Here is an 18,322-nt window from a genome sequence, read left to right on the forward strand (position 1 = left end):
CCCTTTTCAGCTATTCTATTTTTTTGTTCATTCAACTAAAAACTTCAACTAAGTAAATTCAAAGAACTATGCAATGTGGCATGCACAATACCAGGATAAAAAAACAGACAGGCGCTTCCCCACCCTGTCTGGCCTGCTCAGCCCACAGCGCCTCCCAGTGCCTCTCCAGACCCATAACCCTTCAGGTGAATCCGGACTCCCATCTCCAATCTCTCCACATCAAAGTACAACCAAGTCACATTCGAGTTAGCCAACTTCCCTCCATCCACGCCATGTTGTAGCCCATGTCCAGTAGCCCAAACTCCATCCTCTTAGCTAGCGTCTGTATTTTGGACAGCTGCAGCAACCTTCCAGCTCAGCTTCCGTCCACGCCATTATCCACTAAGCAGCCGCTGAGTTCTTCCTAAAGCTTAAGTTTAATCCCGACACATCTGCATGTCCATGGCTTCCCATTGTTTTTGGAGTAAAAGCTAAACCTCTGCAATACTTATAAAGTCATTTCTGACCTGGCCACTGCCCTAACTCTCTAGGTTCACCTCCGACCACACCTTGCCCCTTCCTTCCTCACTCTACTAACACTGATGTTTTTTTCAATTCTTCTAACACACCATCATCTCTCTCCTCTTCACTCACATGACATCCAGAAGCATTTTCCATTCATCTTCTCCAGGTTGGTGTCTACTTACTCTTTTTAGCCTGTTATACATAACTCTCAATCGGAGGACTACAATTCCCTTTAGGCAAAGCAGACCACCCTGCCCTGGCCACACCTTTGAATGCTCCTCTTGTTGACTATCTCTATTGAAGCTTAGCACTGAGCATCACACAGGTGCTGGGGAGGATTTCACTATTAGCTCCTGAGTGTAGTTAAGGGAGCTTACTATCTGCTGGAGACTACACTCTTCTGTGAGCATAGTTCTAAATTTAAATCTAAATCCACTGATAGGCTCCCAAATTTATTTCAAATCAGAGACCTTTTATATGCTTCAACAGCAACAAGGATAGATCTACATTAGGGCAAGATTCAATGTGAACTTTGCTCTCTTCCTTCCCAACAAAATGTGAGCAATTCAAGTAAAACAGCACATTTTTAATCCTATAAGCCTTATGGTTTACCTCCTAAGGAAAGAATTAAACTTCTAGATTTATATAAGAGGTTCAATTTCTGGAAATGTACTTTTAATCGCCCAAGGAAAAACTTTTGCTAGAGCTGACTTCATCAAATCATGTAACACTTTCCTGGAATTTCCTCCCCTCACCCTTGGATTAATTCTGATATTTTCAACTAATTATCAGAAAGAGTAAAGTAATTTAAATGTTAGTTTAAAATCACTGGTCATTAGGAAGCTAAATCAGCTGAGTTATATAGCATGCATTTCACTAGGATAACACATTATTTGGGATTATGTATAAAAATCTTGATATGTAAATCTGACTGTTTTAGTGAGAATATTGACTTTTTTCTGTTCTGAATAATTTGGGGAGCAACTAAGAAATTAGGGAGCTTTAGGAAAACTAATGTCATGAGGGCAGCACTATGAGGCTCTCTGCTGCCACTGCAGCATGGGTTCAATCCCTGGCCAGGGAGCTGATCCACACGATGCAACAGACTTCTCCTGTCCCACGCACTGCTCCACGCAGCAGTGTATTTCATTCAATCTACCTGTTCTGTTCCCCACTGTCTCTGGTGAGTCCTCTCACCCCTTGATCCTCTTGTCTGTAACCCAGTTCTTGTATTCATAAATAGATCTTTAAAAATAAAAACCAGACCCCTCTCTGTTGGGACAACAGGTTAGGAACCAGCACCACAAGCTAGCCACAGTGGCTTCAGTTCACATTCGAGCCCTAGCCCCGAAGGTGACCCATATGGCACAGCAGACCTTTCCTGACCCACCCACTGTTCCCCTTAGCAGTGTACTTCATCGATTTGCCTGTTCTGCTCTCCACTCTGTCTCTGGTGAAGCCTCTCACCACCCTGAACCTCTGGCCTGTACCCCAGTTCTGTATTAATAAATAAAAAAATCTTAAAAAAAAAAACTAATGACATGAAAAGAAGAAGGGAAAGAGACATTCACTGTGTATTTTGGTATGATTTGGTGAGGAAACTCTAACCAAATTAAATACTTGCAATAACTCCATAGTATGGTCATCGACATCTCCCACATACATGGGGACACTGAAGCACAGGGAATGAAAAGCAATTACAACAGCTCTGGTGATGAACAGATCCAGGAACCAAATCCAGACTTATCTGGCAACTGAGTGGAAAGTCCTTTCTACCCCATGAACCAAAAAAACTTGCAATTTTTTTTTGAAAGAGTATTTTGGCTTAACAAAAAAGAAAAACGTTCTTAGGTGACTAAAAAGTTCCTCCTCATCCCATTACAGGAACATTCCACAGAAAACTTCTACTTAGACCCTTAGCTTTTGATTTCTTATCTAATTATGCTTATTTTAATTTTACCTATAATTTAGAAATGGAAAAGCAGAAGATTTACCATTATGTCTTATAGAGCTGCATATACTGGCAGAATATTCAATTAGGTTTAATCTATGTTAATTAAGCTTTCCATTTTAACAAAGCTCTATATTAACACACTTGAATCAGGAAAAATAAACATTAACTCCGCAATGCCATTAAGATAGCTCGGCAAGACAGGTTTGTCTGTGTTCCTTTCCCCATGTGCTATCTTGGTACTGTAAAAAAAAAAAAAAATCCATCAAATTAGAAATATAGGTCAGAATTAATAAAAGAGTGCCCATTTCATTCTATAAAATAGCCTATTCGATTGCTTCCTCGGATATGTTTTGTTTTGTATTTAAGTTTCTCATTTCATTTTATTTCCTTGTTTAAGATATTCAGGGGAACTCAGTTGATTCAGTTACCTAGGGAGTTTGACCATATTGCTAAGGCAAGAAGTTCTCTTCTGTTTTAAAGAATCACAACCTCCCGAATGACCCACCTCTGGTTGCGGAAGCCCCACCAGGTGAGAGAAAACCTGCCTTTGGCTACAAGCAAATTCAACCAAAAAGGGAAGTCTTATGTCATTAATTCAATAATGGCCTTGCCTGGGAGCAACTGGAAGCCTGAAAGAAATAGATAATAGTGGTTTCCAAAACAGTAAGAGCAGGGCTTCTGGCTAACAGTTTTAGAACCAGAATTGGATGATTACTCCCTGGGGCACATGTGATGGCTAGAAAGAGTTCATTCGAGAATGTTGCTCCCCATTGTGCGTCATCAGCAAAGATGACTAGCTATAGGACAGTGAACACTACCAGGTTTGGGTAACAGGTCTGAGTTTCCCCTAAACACCACACTCAAGAAGTGACTGCTTGTCTGGCTGCTCATTGGCATCCTGTTAACCCTCAACATGAAATAGCCCCTTCAACATCACTCTACCACCAAAACCACCGGAAGCACCAACATCACAGATTTTTTAAATTAGTTTTTCTCAAGAACTAGGCTAGGTGTTTCATAAATATTGCTATGTCTCACAAAAATTGCAAATAGTATAAATTTCAGATACCAAATACAAACCCTCCTGTGCATCTCTCACTAAGGGTGAAATCTGACTCTCAGGCCATATAGCCCCCTGTGTTCCTTTAAAGTGCACCACGCAACTTCTGAATGCACCAACCAGAAACAGAGACGATGAATCATTGACATAATCAGATTTTATTTACTGAGTGCATACCAAGTGCCCTAAGAGAACAACTTGGTGATAGTGTGGGAAGGATCATCTGTGGATGCTGTCTCTTACCTGTGTTACTTGCATGTATTTGAACACAGCCTGAATAGGAAACATCTCCTGTATCAAGACAGAGCCTGCCTATTTAATCCAATATACAAGTTCACTTATCCTTGAAATACCATTCAAGGTATTTCCGGACAGAATTTGCCAGCACTGGTAAATGAGAAGTGGTACAGGTAATGCATGACATTTCCACACCTGCCCTTAACTCTGCCCAAGTAGAGGACAAAATTCTAATAACAGTAGAAGCTATAAATCTCTCAGAAAGTCACAGTTCAAATAAATAAAAGCACAAAGAAGTTATATAATGATTAAAACTTTTATTGCCCAACCTTGTAAAATGTAATCCCCAAAAGAAAAAAATAAGCATGCATAAGGTCACTAGGAAATACTCAATAATCTATAAATCACATAGATTTTATATTATCAATTAATAAACCCAGAAGTTATTTATCGTTTTAAATCTAATCTCTTTGATTTCTTTTTTTACAGTCCTCTAACATGGGTCAAAAAGTAAGTCAAATTGAATTTAAGATGTATGGAATTTACAGAAAATTAAAATATACAATACTACCAGCATTCTATTTAAAGTAGTAAGAAAATATAAAGCCTTGAGTGAACACAAAATATTAAAAAAAAAAATGAACATTCAAGAAGCTGGTTAAAAAAAAAAAACCAGCAAGTGATAGAAAATGAGGTAAGCAGAAATCAATAAATTTAAAATGAAAAACAGTAACTTGATCAATAAAACTAAGAACTGTTTCATTAAAAAGACCAATAAATTACATGATTCCATGATGAGTTCACATTGTAAGTTAAAGATAAAACCAAACACAAGTATATTAAAAGAATATCCAGTTATTTGCCAGAATACCCATTTCAGGGAAATATTTCTCACAAAAAAATATACATTGATCCAAATGAGAGTTTAAAATTAAGAAGAGCAATAATACAGTGAACATTTTGAATAATAAGAGATTTCCCAGTCAATTATCAGCCTGTATTATTTCCAGGTGAATTCAATCAAACAACATTTATAAAAAGGTGTTGTTTTTATATTTAAACCAGCCTAGGATTAAAAAAAATTGACAAGTATCAAATTAACTCACTTATAGAAGAAAAACATCTGTCTCTCACTAATGAGTTCAAACATTTAGGGACTTAATGAGGTTACTGTAAAATGTTTAACACAATGCCTGATATTTAACAGTGCTCAAAATAATGTTTACTGGCACTACTATTTTTATTACTAATATTTATGCTAAAACACCAGTAAATATAAGCTTATTTAGAGATTCTAGGAATGGTCCAATATTATGGCTCTTAATGTAAATAACTATGTTAGTAGATAAAAGGATGTCTCAAAAGCAATTTTGAGAGGTATTTAATGAAAATTTAACAGCTATCGACTTCTTGCTCTTTCAGTAAATCAGGAATAAAGCTAAATTTCTTTTATATTATCACTGCATATATCTATACACCCATATATTTACATTGTGTGTGATAGACAAAAAACTATTAGCAGATAGTAAGATTATATTAAACATAGAGAACACAATATAGAAAGGATTTTGTCTTCCTCCTGACTTTAAGGAGGACATTTGATCTATTTATTTATTCAGTGGCACTGTCATGGACATTCCAACAAGTAGCATAAGACAAGAAAAACACATCACTGGTATAAATTGAAATTTGACAACCAATTCAGTATTTATTAAATTACAAAAATTTAATATATTGAAAGTTATTAATCTAAAAAACCCAAACCCCTTAGTTTTTAATGCCTGAGCCAGGTTATGCAACCTACAAATGTCAGCTTAAAAGAAAAAAAACCAAGTTATTAGAGTTTAAAAGTCAGCTAATTTGATTCTAAAGCCAAAGATACCAAAAGATATCCATGCCAATATCTCTTGCTAATATAAATACAAAAATATCGAATTAAATCCAGGAATATATAGCATAACTATGTAAGTGGAATTTATAGAAAAAATGCAAATTTGATATCACATCCAAAAGTTAGTTGTAATATGTCGCACCATTAGAAAAACATGATAAAAATATATGATCATGATAGATGTGGAAATAGCACTTGAAGAAAATTCAACACTCTTTCATGATAAAAGCACTCAAACTAGCAATGGAAGGGAACTTCCTTAGCCTGATAAATCAGGCCATCATTGAATAGAAGAGAACATCTTCAGTCTGGTAAAAGCATATATGTACAGTCACACTAACATCACACTTCATGGTGAAAACTTACAGCTTCCTTCCTTAAGATCAGAAACAAGAAAGAATCTGTACCCATCACATCTATTCAATATTTAATGAGAAGGTCAACATTGTACTGGAAGTTCTAGTCAGGGCAAATTAGGCCAAAAATTAAAGCCTCCCAGAAATAAAGGGGAAAAAAAATGAAAGTATTTTCAGTTGGCATGATATGGTATGAAAAAATAAATAAACCCACTTAAACTATTAAAGGAGGTTATTAAAACTCCAGGATACAACATGGCTATGCAAATGGTTACATTTCCATGAAGTAGCAATGAGCAAGCAAAGTGAATTAAGGAAATTCCACTGAGATGGCATTCAAAATATAATGTTTAAAATAGCTTAACAGAAGTCACACAAAACTGAAACTCTGATACTCAAAAAAACCGCTGAAAGAAATTAAAATGACCTAAACAAATGGAAAGATGTTCCATGTTCATGGATAACATGATTTACTATGAAGATGACCTGACAAAGTAAAATATAACCTCTATAAAGAGCCAGCCGCCTCAGAAATTGCTAACTTAGTGCTAAAACTCAAAGAAATTCAGTGGTAGTGAAATAACCAAAGCAATGTGGAAAACAAAAGTAGAAATGCTCATTTATTTCAAAACTTATTACAAAGTCACAATAATTCAAACATTACTAGCAGAAGGGTAGACATGTACATGAACAGAATAGAGCTAGAAGTCTAAAAATAAATCCTCACAATCATGGCAATCTCCAAGAAGTGTTCCAAGGACAAATGGTGCTAGGACAAGTGGTTACCCAGACTTTAGTGGATGTAACTAGCTTCACACGAGAGAACCATAAAAGAATCTGAGTGTCTGTTTTTCTGGTCAACAACCTATCAGTTCAGCCTATTAGACACTCTGCTGGATCCTCTGCTTCTGAATAAAAAAAGATTTCCAGTGAGAACCTCTGCTTTCTCCTAGCTTCCAGAGCACTGGAGTCTGACCTGCTCAACAACACACATTATGCCTGAATATCTCTGGATGAGCCAGAAATAATCAGCCTGTTAGCAGACAACAACCCCATGAGAGCATCAAGGTCTATCATGGCTTCTTTGAGATTGAGATCAAACATTGAAAAAGACCTGTTGATCCTAACCTCTGCTGCAAATGGACAGAGAAAGACCCTCTGCTCCAGTCAAATTAATTTGCTTTCTGCTGTCTTTAATGAAAATTTGTACCATTTCCCTACATTTCTCTCATCTGACTTCCCACACTGCCCTCCATGCTCAATATACTTTTTCCTCACCGGTCAAGATTCTGCCTGGTGTTCAAGAATCACTGTTCAGTCTTCCTGAACGAGTGACAGATGGGAAATATATCTGTGGGTTGCTTTTAGAAAGCAAACAAGAAAGCCACTTTGCCCAAAGTAATTCTTAATGCAAAGTAAATTCATTAATGTGTTCAACAGAAACAAAGTCTGCTAGCTCAACGTTTTCTGTGAGCCACCAGCTCTAAATTCCACTATCTATAGTCCATTCCTTTTGAGTAGCTTTTCAAAAGTAGAAACAGCTTTCTTACCTGTGTTCCAGTTCTCGAATGGACAGTATCACTCCTGAAGTCGATGGCTTCTGCTGTACAGTGGCCAAAAATGTGAACTCACTCTTATTCCGAAAAAGCTGGATTAATTTCTCACTCACATGAGGGGCTGCATGGATTTCCCTTTCCATATCTAGGAGTCAAGAATGAAGAGTAGGATCAGCATAAGGGAACAGAGAAGAACGAGGAAACAGAAAATGAAGAAATGCACAGGGGGAGCAGGAGCAAACATGAAAAGAAACAGGAGAAAACATGCAGCTTAAAAAAATACTACGTTCAAAGGAAGCTGGTTCTACTATTTTCCCCCTTGTCAACAGTTTCATTTTCAGGCACCATCCACCACCCCTACAGCTGCATTCATTTACCGAGAAACCCAGAAATGCCATCTCTGTCACCATGTCCACTTGTCACCTTGACAAGTTCACAATTGGCCAGCCAGCGATTTTCTGACAGGAATTTTGACAGGACAGTGAGAAATCTGGCCTGCTGCAAGCAGATTAAGTTGCTGTAACTAAGGTGAGAGGCAATGAGCTAACTGGGATCCTAAATTTAGAGAATCCCAAGTCTAACTGGCCCCAAAGCCACTCAGCAGGCTCCACTTTCTCTTGTCCCACAGATTTGGTTTCTTTTTTTTTTTTTTTAAGATTTATTTATTGGCCCTCCCTGGTGGTACAGCAGGTTAAAGCACAGTACTGAGAAGCTAAAGCCACTTCCACATGAGTTCGATTCCCACCTGCCCCAAAGGTGACCACATGGTGTGGCAGACCTCTCCTGACCCGCCCACTGCTCCCCTCAGCGGTGTACTTCGTAGATCTGCCTGTTCTGCTCCCCACTCTGTCTCTGGTGAAGCCTCTCACCGCCCCTGAGCCTCTGGCCTGTATCCCAGTTCTGTATGAACAAATAAATCTTTAAAAAATATATATTTATTTATGTGTACAGAACTGGGGTACAGTCCAGAGTTGCAGGGGCAGTGAGAGGCTTCACCAGAGACAGAGTGGGGAGCAGAACAGGCAGATCAACGAAGTACACTGCTGAGGGGAGCAGCAGGCGGGTCAGGAGAGGTCTGCCGTGCCATGTGGGTCACCACCAGGGCCAGGGATTGAACTCTCACTGAAGCGGCTGCGGCCAGCTTGCAGTACTACGTGCTAACCCATTGAGCTGCCAGGGAGGACCAGATTTGCTTCCTATTCTGCACTATGCATCCAGGGAAACCTGTGCTTGACTGGTACCTGGTGAGATTTATGAGCTCTAACAATGCCAGACAACTCTGCTTTTGCACACAGAATAAATACAACATGTACTCATGATCCCTACACATGCCTAGAATGTCTTCTAAACATATTGTGGGTGATTTTTCTTGTGAAATGATTTTCCTTGTAAAATAGCTGTTAAAGTTGAGGTGAATTCAGCAAGCCTAGAGGTGTGTAAGTCCAGCTTTCTGCAACATCCACATGAAGAGATCTTTCATTTCACACTCAGATTCACCAAGGGTGAATGATACGCTGGGTGTGTTATTTTTCAGTACACTTTCTGGCTGTGCACAGCAGAATGTAAAGAAAGCAACTCAGAGGATAACAAATGAACATCAAAGGCAGGTTTGGTGGCCTTTTCTCACACCCAGACCATGTTTTCTGCCTGTATGGTAACTGCATAGTGACATCTCCAGGACTGTGTGAGGATCCTTGATAAACCTAGAGTAGCAAAGGCACTGTTGTCCAAGCATTATCACAGATCTGTGTATTGACTAAGATGAACCTCATCCTAAAGAATGGTTTCCAAGCCATCGAGGTGCTTGAACTCTTGATGTTAAGTCTCAGTCTTCTCATTTGCAAAATGAAGTAGAGGAGTTCCCCAGTTAAGTCTTCTATAATTTTATGAAATGCAAATTGTGTCAATTTTGCAGCCTAGAGGAGATGACGACAGTCTCCCAGCTACAAAGTCTAATCTATGACGAGTGGGAATCAAGGGTGGTCTCCACAACGCAGGCACACACCTCTGGTAGACGCAGGCACACACCTCTGGTAGAACACTTCACCAACATAAAATTCGTTCACATGACATTTGCTTTACTGCCCAAGAAAAGGTCTTTCCTACCCGACTACTAAGTAGCTGGTCAAGAGTTGACATAAGAACTAGCTACTTAGAAAATGCTGTTCAACCTTCTATAAATCCAAGCTGAAGACTTTCTAGGATGATATTCAAAATCTATTGACTAATTGAACAAAGCACTTGATAAACTTGAGATTATTAGTAAATGTTTGTCAACAGTTTGTTATCCTGACTTTTGGCAAAGATCCTCACAACCAATTCTACCTAGAAGTTAATGCCAAAATAAGTATGTGGGTTCTTGAGATTAGCTTATATGTTCACTGGTTGGCAATGGCTGTCTACAGAACATGTGAAAGGGTCCCAAAGAGAAGAGGGCCATGACTGATCAGAAATGACTCTTGGGGGAAAGAGGTATGAAAGCCAATCAGTTATGGTATCCTCACCTCTCACTTAGTTTCCTTAGGTAGGATATCCAGTCCCAAGACCAATAACCACCAAACTTGGCTGCCACCCCAACATCTCCCCTAACCGAAAGACTCTATTCAATATCCTTCTTAGTATCTCCATTTGAATCTCTAACAACAAGCATTTCAAATTGTGTATGTTCACAACAGACTCCTGTTCTCTCACCCAACCCTCCATTCCCTCCTCGAGCTCAGTAAATGCAACAACCCTGTTCAAGCAAAATAAAAAAAAATACACCTAGAGGGTACCCTCAGTTCTTTCTTTTTCTCCAAATTCCAAATCCAATCCAAGACCAAGTCATCAATTCTGGAAACTGTCCACTTCTTCCCAATTCCACTATTACAATTCATAACAAAGCAACATTATCTATCCCTAGAACACCTCTAATACTGTCCCAACTCATCTCCCTGCTTCTTGACTGCCTTCTCTTCTCCATTCTTCATGTAGCACCTAAAATGTTCTTTTTAAAGTCAAGTCAGGCCACTGTCCTGTGTAAAGTGCTCCAGTTGCTTCCCAATGCTCCCAGGATAAAAGGGAGACATCTTCCACCTTGCTTCTCTGGGGTGTAGAAGCCAGCCCCAAATCTACTGCTGTCTATGGGTCTTTGTACCCTCCCCTCTGCTCACAATGCCCTTTCCTCACTCTTCACATGCCTGGTTACTTTTCAGCTCTGACAGCAAATGAAAGCTCCTGCTCACCCCCTCCAAAGCAGACTCCCCAAAAACATCTCACACCATTCTGGTTATTTTCTCCATGCCAGGAGTATGCATGACGCATTGTGATCAGTTTATGATTACCTTAGGTCATTTCTACCTTATTCCCCTTCTCTCCTCAGTAGACTCTAAGCCCTACCAGGGCAGACATTCTAATGGATTCATCGCTGTAGCCACAGTTCTTAATGCCTAGTATAAAACAGGCATCCAATAAAGACTGACTGAATTAATGCATTTTCCATTTATAGTGTTACTTTAGGTAGCCACAAATATTTCTATCAGAAATAGTATGGCACCTTTTGGGAAACTAGAAGTGATTATTTCTCAAGTGCCAGGCCTATCAAATTAAATTTTCAGTGTCAATTTAGTCCCTCTTCTTTATAGGACACGTCGCCTACAAGTCTAAACCAAGCCAACCACATCTCTTCTCACCCAACAACCCTTCTAAAAAGCTGAACATTTCTTTTTGAAAATGATTGGCACATTGAAGTAAAGAGACCCATTAGCACTCACCAGAGTGAAATGTAAAAAACATCTATTTTGATACATTGAGACTTTATGTGCATTTTTATTTTCCAGAAAAGCTCTTTCAGGTAAATGTTTACCATAATTCAGTCACTGAAGAACACAAGAAACTAATCCCAGTACTTCTTGCAATAAAGAGGCAAAACCACAAGATGAAGTATCTTAAAATACAGAAGATTCACACAAGTTTTAAAGAGAATCAGCTGTGTGACCTTGGATAAAGAGACTTTACCCGAGTGTCACACCAACATCTCATAGTGTAAGGATGTGTGCCATGATCTATCTCCATAGTGGTTTTTTAAACTCAGCATTTTATTTCTGTTCATCACTTTACTCTGCTCCCAGCCCACAGCCAAAGGAGGATAGTGAGGGTATTTTTCACCTACAAAACAGCCAGACTCTGTAACTCATCTCCTCCTTATCTTCCCAATTTACATGAATGTGGAGTTGTCAATTACTGAATACTGATAAGTTGCCGACTTTACAGTAGCCCTTTTTCGAGAAGTTAGAGCAACCAATGCAAACCAATTAATAAGAATTTGTAGTGAATATTGTACTCCCCCAATCAACCACTATAACGTATGCTTGCTATGTTATTTGAGAACAGTCAATTCTGCTAGAGAGAACAAGAAAATCAAATGGAATAGAGCTCTTCAGAAGTGTTAAATATATAGCAAGTCAGAAGCCTGTGAAATGTGTTAAACATAGACTGAATAAATGGAACATAAAAGTGTTGAACACAGATTAAAAGGACTGAATAAGAGTGTTCCTTATAAATAGAATGGGGTAGGAGGACCAAGCCATAATGTATAAATCACACCACCTTCAGAATGAGAGCTACGTCATCCTTAAACCTGACAGCCATCTCGGAAGCCCATTTCATTCCAATTTTTGCCCCACATGTATGCCGAAAAAATTGCTAACAAAATGCATCACTGCTCCCCAAGTTAACTGGTGAATACAGCTGTGGTCAAGCAAACTTGCCCAGGGTCCGACAAAGGAAGTAGATTGGCTCCAGGTACCTTCCCTCTGTTGAACTGCCATTTTTTAATACTCTCTTAGTCCAAGCAACTACAGAATCAGCAAGGAAGCCCACAGGGCAGAGAGAGACCCTTTTAGTAGCTGAGCAAAGCATAACCTAGGAACCCAGTGAGCTGACCTATTTCCCCACACACACTTACAACCTCTGTGCACAAGCCTTCTCCATCTCTCTTCCCTACTTCCTCCTGTGTAGTTTTCATTGATTAAGAAAGTCACTTCAGTCAAGCATCTGAATGTAGTCTTTACATGGAGTTTTGTTTTTGACCTCTGGGAATATAATGAGCCTGCCAGAGTATCCAGGTAATGTCCCATGCAACAATGACTGACAATGAACATTTTACATTTTAAGACAAAGGGGGAAAAAATGCCACTTCAAAATACACAGAGGTTTTTGCATGATCTAGTTGAAAAGTGCTAACTCAGCAGTCAGGGTTAAGTGCTTTCTCTTTCCTAGGATGAAAGGACCCTACCTAGTCATTTTTAAAGACTAAAAATGCTAATGTGATGATTAAGCATCTGTAAAATGGTGTTGGGTGAAAGGAGGCGACTCAAAAAAAAATTAAATGATGGTATTCCCACAGTCTTCTCTGCCTAATATAGAAACCACTTCATCTTCTTTTCTTCAACGTAGAAGATGAAGGGGCAGGTGGTTTTCACTGTCAACATATACCGGTGCTTTCTCTGTGCCAAGCATTGTCCCTGGCACCAGGGAAACAAAAATATTCCTTCTGCCCTGGAGGGCAGCTCCATAATGAAAACAGTTTCCTGGTGACAACAGTAAGGGAGGACTGTGAAGGCTGGGAGAGACATCACCAGGATATATCTTAACTGTATCTTAACCTGAAAAGAAGAATAAGCATTTACCAGACCAGGGGGAGGAGGGCTCTGCAAGCATCGCTCTCACAAGAAGTCCAGCAGGAAAGCATCCACTCAACCTGCTGTGGCAAGAGCTCTCAACCGGCGTGAATCAAGGAAACAAAAAGCAAGCAGCAGCGGAGCCATGACAAGACAAGCGTTGTCCAGCAGCCTGCCTCCTCTCAAAGGGCTGAGACGGACGGAGTCAAGGCAGCACAGCTCGGCCCTCAAACCTGACAGGTCCCTGGTAAAGACCCGACATGACCTTCCTGTTTGAGTCCCCCTTAATTAAGTACTTAGATGCTGGCCCTCCCTGGTGGCGCAGCGGGTTAAAGCACAGCATTAAGAAGCTAAAGCCACTTCCGCATGAGTTCGATTCCCGCCTGCCCCGGAGGTGACCACATGGCGTGGCAGACCTCTCTTGACCCGCCCGCTGCTCCCCTCAGCAGTGGACTTCATCGATCTGCCTGTTCTGCTCCCCACTCTGTCTCTGGTGAAGCCTCTCACCCTCCGCATCTCTGGCCTGTACCCCAGTTCTGTATGCACAAATAAATAAAATCTTTAAAAAAAAAAAAAACTGAACTTAGATGGGCCCCAAAGGAGGGGAAACACTCTTTTGAAATGATAGTTGGTTTTTAATTTTGAGGACGGGGGAAAAGCACCGAATGAGTCATAGTAACCATCCACAGGGCAGCTCCTGCTCAGAGGAGGCTGGGCACAGCTCACCACTGGATCTGCAGCCTTTCTTTGAGAAGGTCAGATGTTATTGATCCAAGTAGCTTTCAAAGCAGCAGAGATCACATGCACAAAGTAGTGGGGATACCAGGGGACTCCCATTTAATGCATAAGGAATTTCTGTCTCCACTAACAAGTTCACAATAACATCCCATTAAACCTCCATTAGCTCCAGAAGCCAGAATGATAAGAAAGCAAACGTGTGTGTGGCTTATTTGAGTGCCAAAGGCAGGTTGAACCGCTTGCACATGTCTTACTTACAATAATCTTAGAAGTAGTCATTATTTTTTCTGCTTTCTAGAAGTGATAACTAAAGCTCTTGGAGTATAAATCATTTTCAAAGACACCAGGCTAGGAAGCCACGAAGCTGAGACAGCAACCTGGCAGGCAGATTCCAAGGGCTTCCCTCTTCACTGTGCCACATCCGCTGTGTACCAATGTGGATGCTCTCAGCACCTGGTGCATGTGGTCACCCCCATATGCCTAGTGAAGCAAATGGGGTGCAGAGACATTTCCTAGCTTCCCAGAGTCACACAGCAAGTGGATGGAGACAAAGTCGAATCTCATTCAAAATAATTTAGCAAAGTATTTACATTCGATTGTCAAGTTAAAGAACCCACATCCTGTCCACTGACAGAGCAGTGGATTAAGATGCGTAAAGGAGTGCTACTCAGCTACAAAGACCATTGTGCCAACATGAGTGAAACTGGAGTGGGGTATGTGAGGCAAAATTAATCAGGAGAAAGACAAATACTGGATGATTTCACTCCTAATTGGAATATGGGGGTGGAGGAAGAATATGCCAAAACTAAACCAAAACAAACCCCAGAAATAAGACTGCAGAATTAAGACTCCCAGGAGGGGGTAGGCAGGAGATGGGCTAAGAGTGGGGGAGGGAGCTCCACGGTCTAGGGTAAAGTACTATACAGTGGGAGTGGTGTGGTGATATACCATTGAGAGGATGTGACCCTAAATCATATGCAGTGCCGTAACTCAATGTTACCTCAAAGAAAAAAAAACTGATTCTTGTCCTGGCAGAACCATCAAGACTTCCACAGCATCTGTGACACACGCCCACCTTTCACTCCTGTATTCCAGCCACACAAGCCACCCCTCCCTTCTCCCCAGGACCTGCTCCTCCATGCCTGGGTATACCCCCTTCTTCAGGGACCTCTCTCCTTTTCCCCATCTTTGGGTGCCAGCTTCATGGTAACTCCCAGCTTCCTCAGACCACGCCAGGACAGCCCTATTCCCTCTTTTCTGTGTTCACTGCACTCACTGTAATCACCCAGATTTTATGTGTGATCATCTTGCTGTACATAATCATTTCACTAATGGCTCTTGTGCCCACTAGACTGTAAATCCCACGAGGGGCTGTTTACTGATATACACCCTGCTTGCAGTACTGGCACAGGGCAGACACTCCACAATTGTTTGTAGCATTAATAATTAATCTATCTGGACTCCCAAGTCTGGAAGGCAATGTAACAAAGGAGCTTTACCAAAGACACTCAAACATAACCCAACCTGTTGAGGAAAAGTACATTAAAATAATGAACTGCCTAAGGAATAATAAAGCCAGCTGAGCGTCCCCAACGCCTCCATTAGGGGACTAAATCTCAGGAAGCCTGTGGCACATGGTATTAATCAATTTTTTTGTAATTACTATATGATTCTGGTCCCCCCATAATATTCCTAATTAGATAGGCATGGGAGGGCAGCCAAGCACTTATAACCAGTTAAAATTGTTCAACTGTGGGTAGAAACTAGACATTTGGTGGAGATCATAACGTAGCACACAAATGTTGAACTATACAAAGAATTATAAACCAATATTCAATTAAAAAGAAATGTTTCATATCAGTAAGAAAAACGAAGCTCCCCTTGTCAGAAAGAAACAAAATGAAGCTGCCTCCCTGCACTGCCACGCAGCCCACCAGAAACCAAACCTCCCCGCGAACCCCCGTTCATCCATCTCTACTGGACACCTCCTCAGAACGAAGAGATATAAAGAAAAGATGGCTGCTCTCTCTAAATCACAGAGCAGGAGAGCAAAAAGAACTGCTGGAGAAGTACATGGCACATGATTAAAACCGTAGTGTATAAAGTACAAACTTCCAGTAATAAGATAAACACGTTCTGGGGATGTGATGGCCAGCCTGACGCATGTTGTGCATTGAAAAATGTGCTAAGCGTAAATCTTAAGATTCTCATGACAAGAAAAATTAAGTATACGAGGGGACAAATGTTAACGGAGTGATAATCATTTTGCAACGCATACATGAGTCACCTCCAACTAGCAAGACGTTCGTTATATGTCAATTAGTCTCAAAACTGGTTGAGGGCGGGGGCACTGTGCTGTAACAACAAGGTTGCCCCAGGAGGGAATGGGCATATTCCAGAGGCATCCAGGGCTGACGTCACTGGAGCAGGACCAGAGAGCTCCTCCTCGGAAACTTTGACATCCTATGCAGGGGATGTGAAGAGCTCAGGCTCGGGCTCTTCACCGATTCAGGTTCAGGCTGTGCCTTTTATCAGAGGTGTAGCCTTGGGTAAGTTACCTGTGCACCTCACCTTTGTCATCTATAACATCAGAAAACTACATCGCCCCTCGGGGCTAGTATGAAGGCTACGTCAGTTAATTCCTTTAAGCTCTTAAAACAGTGTGCACCACCTAGAAAGCACATGATAATTGTTAACTTAATTGGAATACAGCTGGGGGCAGCCCTACAGGGTGGGGGAGTCCCAACCTCTCTCAGTAACCCCCATGCTGAGAGAGCCGCGGGGGCTCCCTCATCAAGGGCAGTGGCTGGCAGGTGAGCAGGGGTTGCCAACTAGGACTGAAGGCTCCGCTACTGGCCAGTTCCAACTCTCTTCAAAACTGGGCTATCTAGCCATTATGGGAAGCAGTATGCAGATCCCACAAATTATTACAAGAGCAAATTCCACATAACCTCATAATCCCACTTCTGCGTATTTACTCCAAAATTACAGACACTAAAAAACTAAAGAGATGTGTACCCCTTGTGTTATCACAGCATAATTTACAATAACCAAGAGCTAGAAACTATCAAAACACCCTGGACAAATGATTAAAGTATATGAAAAATATATACATTGGAATACTACTGTTCTGCTTATCTATCTATAATCCCTGCCTTCCTTCCCTTTGCAACAAGGGAGAACCTAGAGGATGATGTGCTAAGTTTAAAAAGCCAAAGACAGACACTGCATTATTTCACTCAAATGTGGCATAGTGAACAATAATGGACAAATGAACTAAGTAAAACAGAGACAAGCTTTTCAAACAAAGACCAATCAGTGCTTACTAAGAAGGGGAGGGGGGAGAAGGGTAAATAAACTGAATAAAGGGGGTCAACTGTAGGGTAAGTGACAGAATTAGACATTCAGTGGAGAACTTAACATAGTCCGTATAAAGGCTGCTATTCGAGGATGCAGATGTTAAATTTTAGTTTAATTTTGAAAAACAACTCAGGCTATGGTCCAAACTAGGAAAGACCCACCAACATTCAAGTGTCTTTGAATTTTTGTCGTGTGCTAGTTGTGCAGCTAAAAATACTACCTAATTTAGTCCTCGAGGCAGCCTGTCTTGCTATCTCCACTTCCTAAGCGAGGATACAAAATGTTAAGCAGCTTCCTACCAAGTAGCACAGCTGGAATTCATACTCAGATGTGGGTAGCTTTGCTCCAGGACGCACCACAGCCAGCCCATCTGTCTCAGCACCAGAGACTGAATGTCGTCTCACCCACATGCTTCTGTAAGAACTTGGGTAAATCACCTTCCTGCTTCATCCTTGAGGTACTTCATCTGTAACCCAGTGGTAACCCCACCCAACTCGCAGGGCTGGGGAAGGAGTAACGAGCAAACACATGAAAGTTGCCTACTTCAGCACCCAGCCTGTGTGCTCCTTCCTGAACTATTTTCCATCCCCATGTCTCACTTCAGGACATTTCTGAGATTTGCAAAGGTCCAGAAAGCTAAACACTAAAATCTGAGCTTTCTTCTTTGCCGATGTGTTCATGTCCTTGAGTACACTTCCTATTTTTAATAACCACTGGGAAACAGAAAAAGCCTCACATTAAAGACAAAGAATCTAAAGACAAGTGATTTCTCCAAGATGCCTCCTTCCAGCAAATAGCAGAGATGGGACTTCTGACTCCAATTCTGCAGCTCTTTCTAGCAAGAAAGAATCATTAGAAACTCTCAACTCCAAAGCCAGATCTCCCTGACCTAACCGGACGCAGTCCTCCAACAGCCTAACTGCCTATTATTGAGAGTGCAATCACTGACCTGGTTAAAAAGTTTGGAGCCGGGGGTTGAGCTAACTGTAACTTTTTCCCTTTGGTG

The 18,322-nt window shown here is 40.9% G+C and overlaps 1 protein-coding gene across 2 annotated transcripts in view; it reads right to left on the reverse strand.

Moving 5' to 3' along the window:
* NELL1 (NEL-like 1 (chicken)) overlaps positions 1-18,322 on the reverse strand; it is a 690,112-nt gene that overhangs the window by 617,350 nt on the left and 54,440 nt on the right. For both annotated transcript variants that reach the window (XM_004682976.2, XM_004682975.2), the window contains exon 3: positions 7,553-7,703. In XM_004682976.2, the coding sequence (XP_004683033.1) occupies positions 7,553-7,703 (151 nt within the window). The remainder of the gene's footprint in view (positions 1-7,552; positions 7,704-18,322) is intronic.

Source organism: Condylura cristata, unplaced genomic scaffold (assembly GCF_000260355.1).
Source record: "Condylura cristata isolate star-nosed mole 26May11 unplaced genomic scaffold, ConCri1.0 scaffold00015, whole genome shotgun sequence".
NCBI lineage: Eukaryota > Metazoa > Chordata > Mammalia > Eulipotyphla > Talpidae > Condylura > Condylura cristata.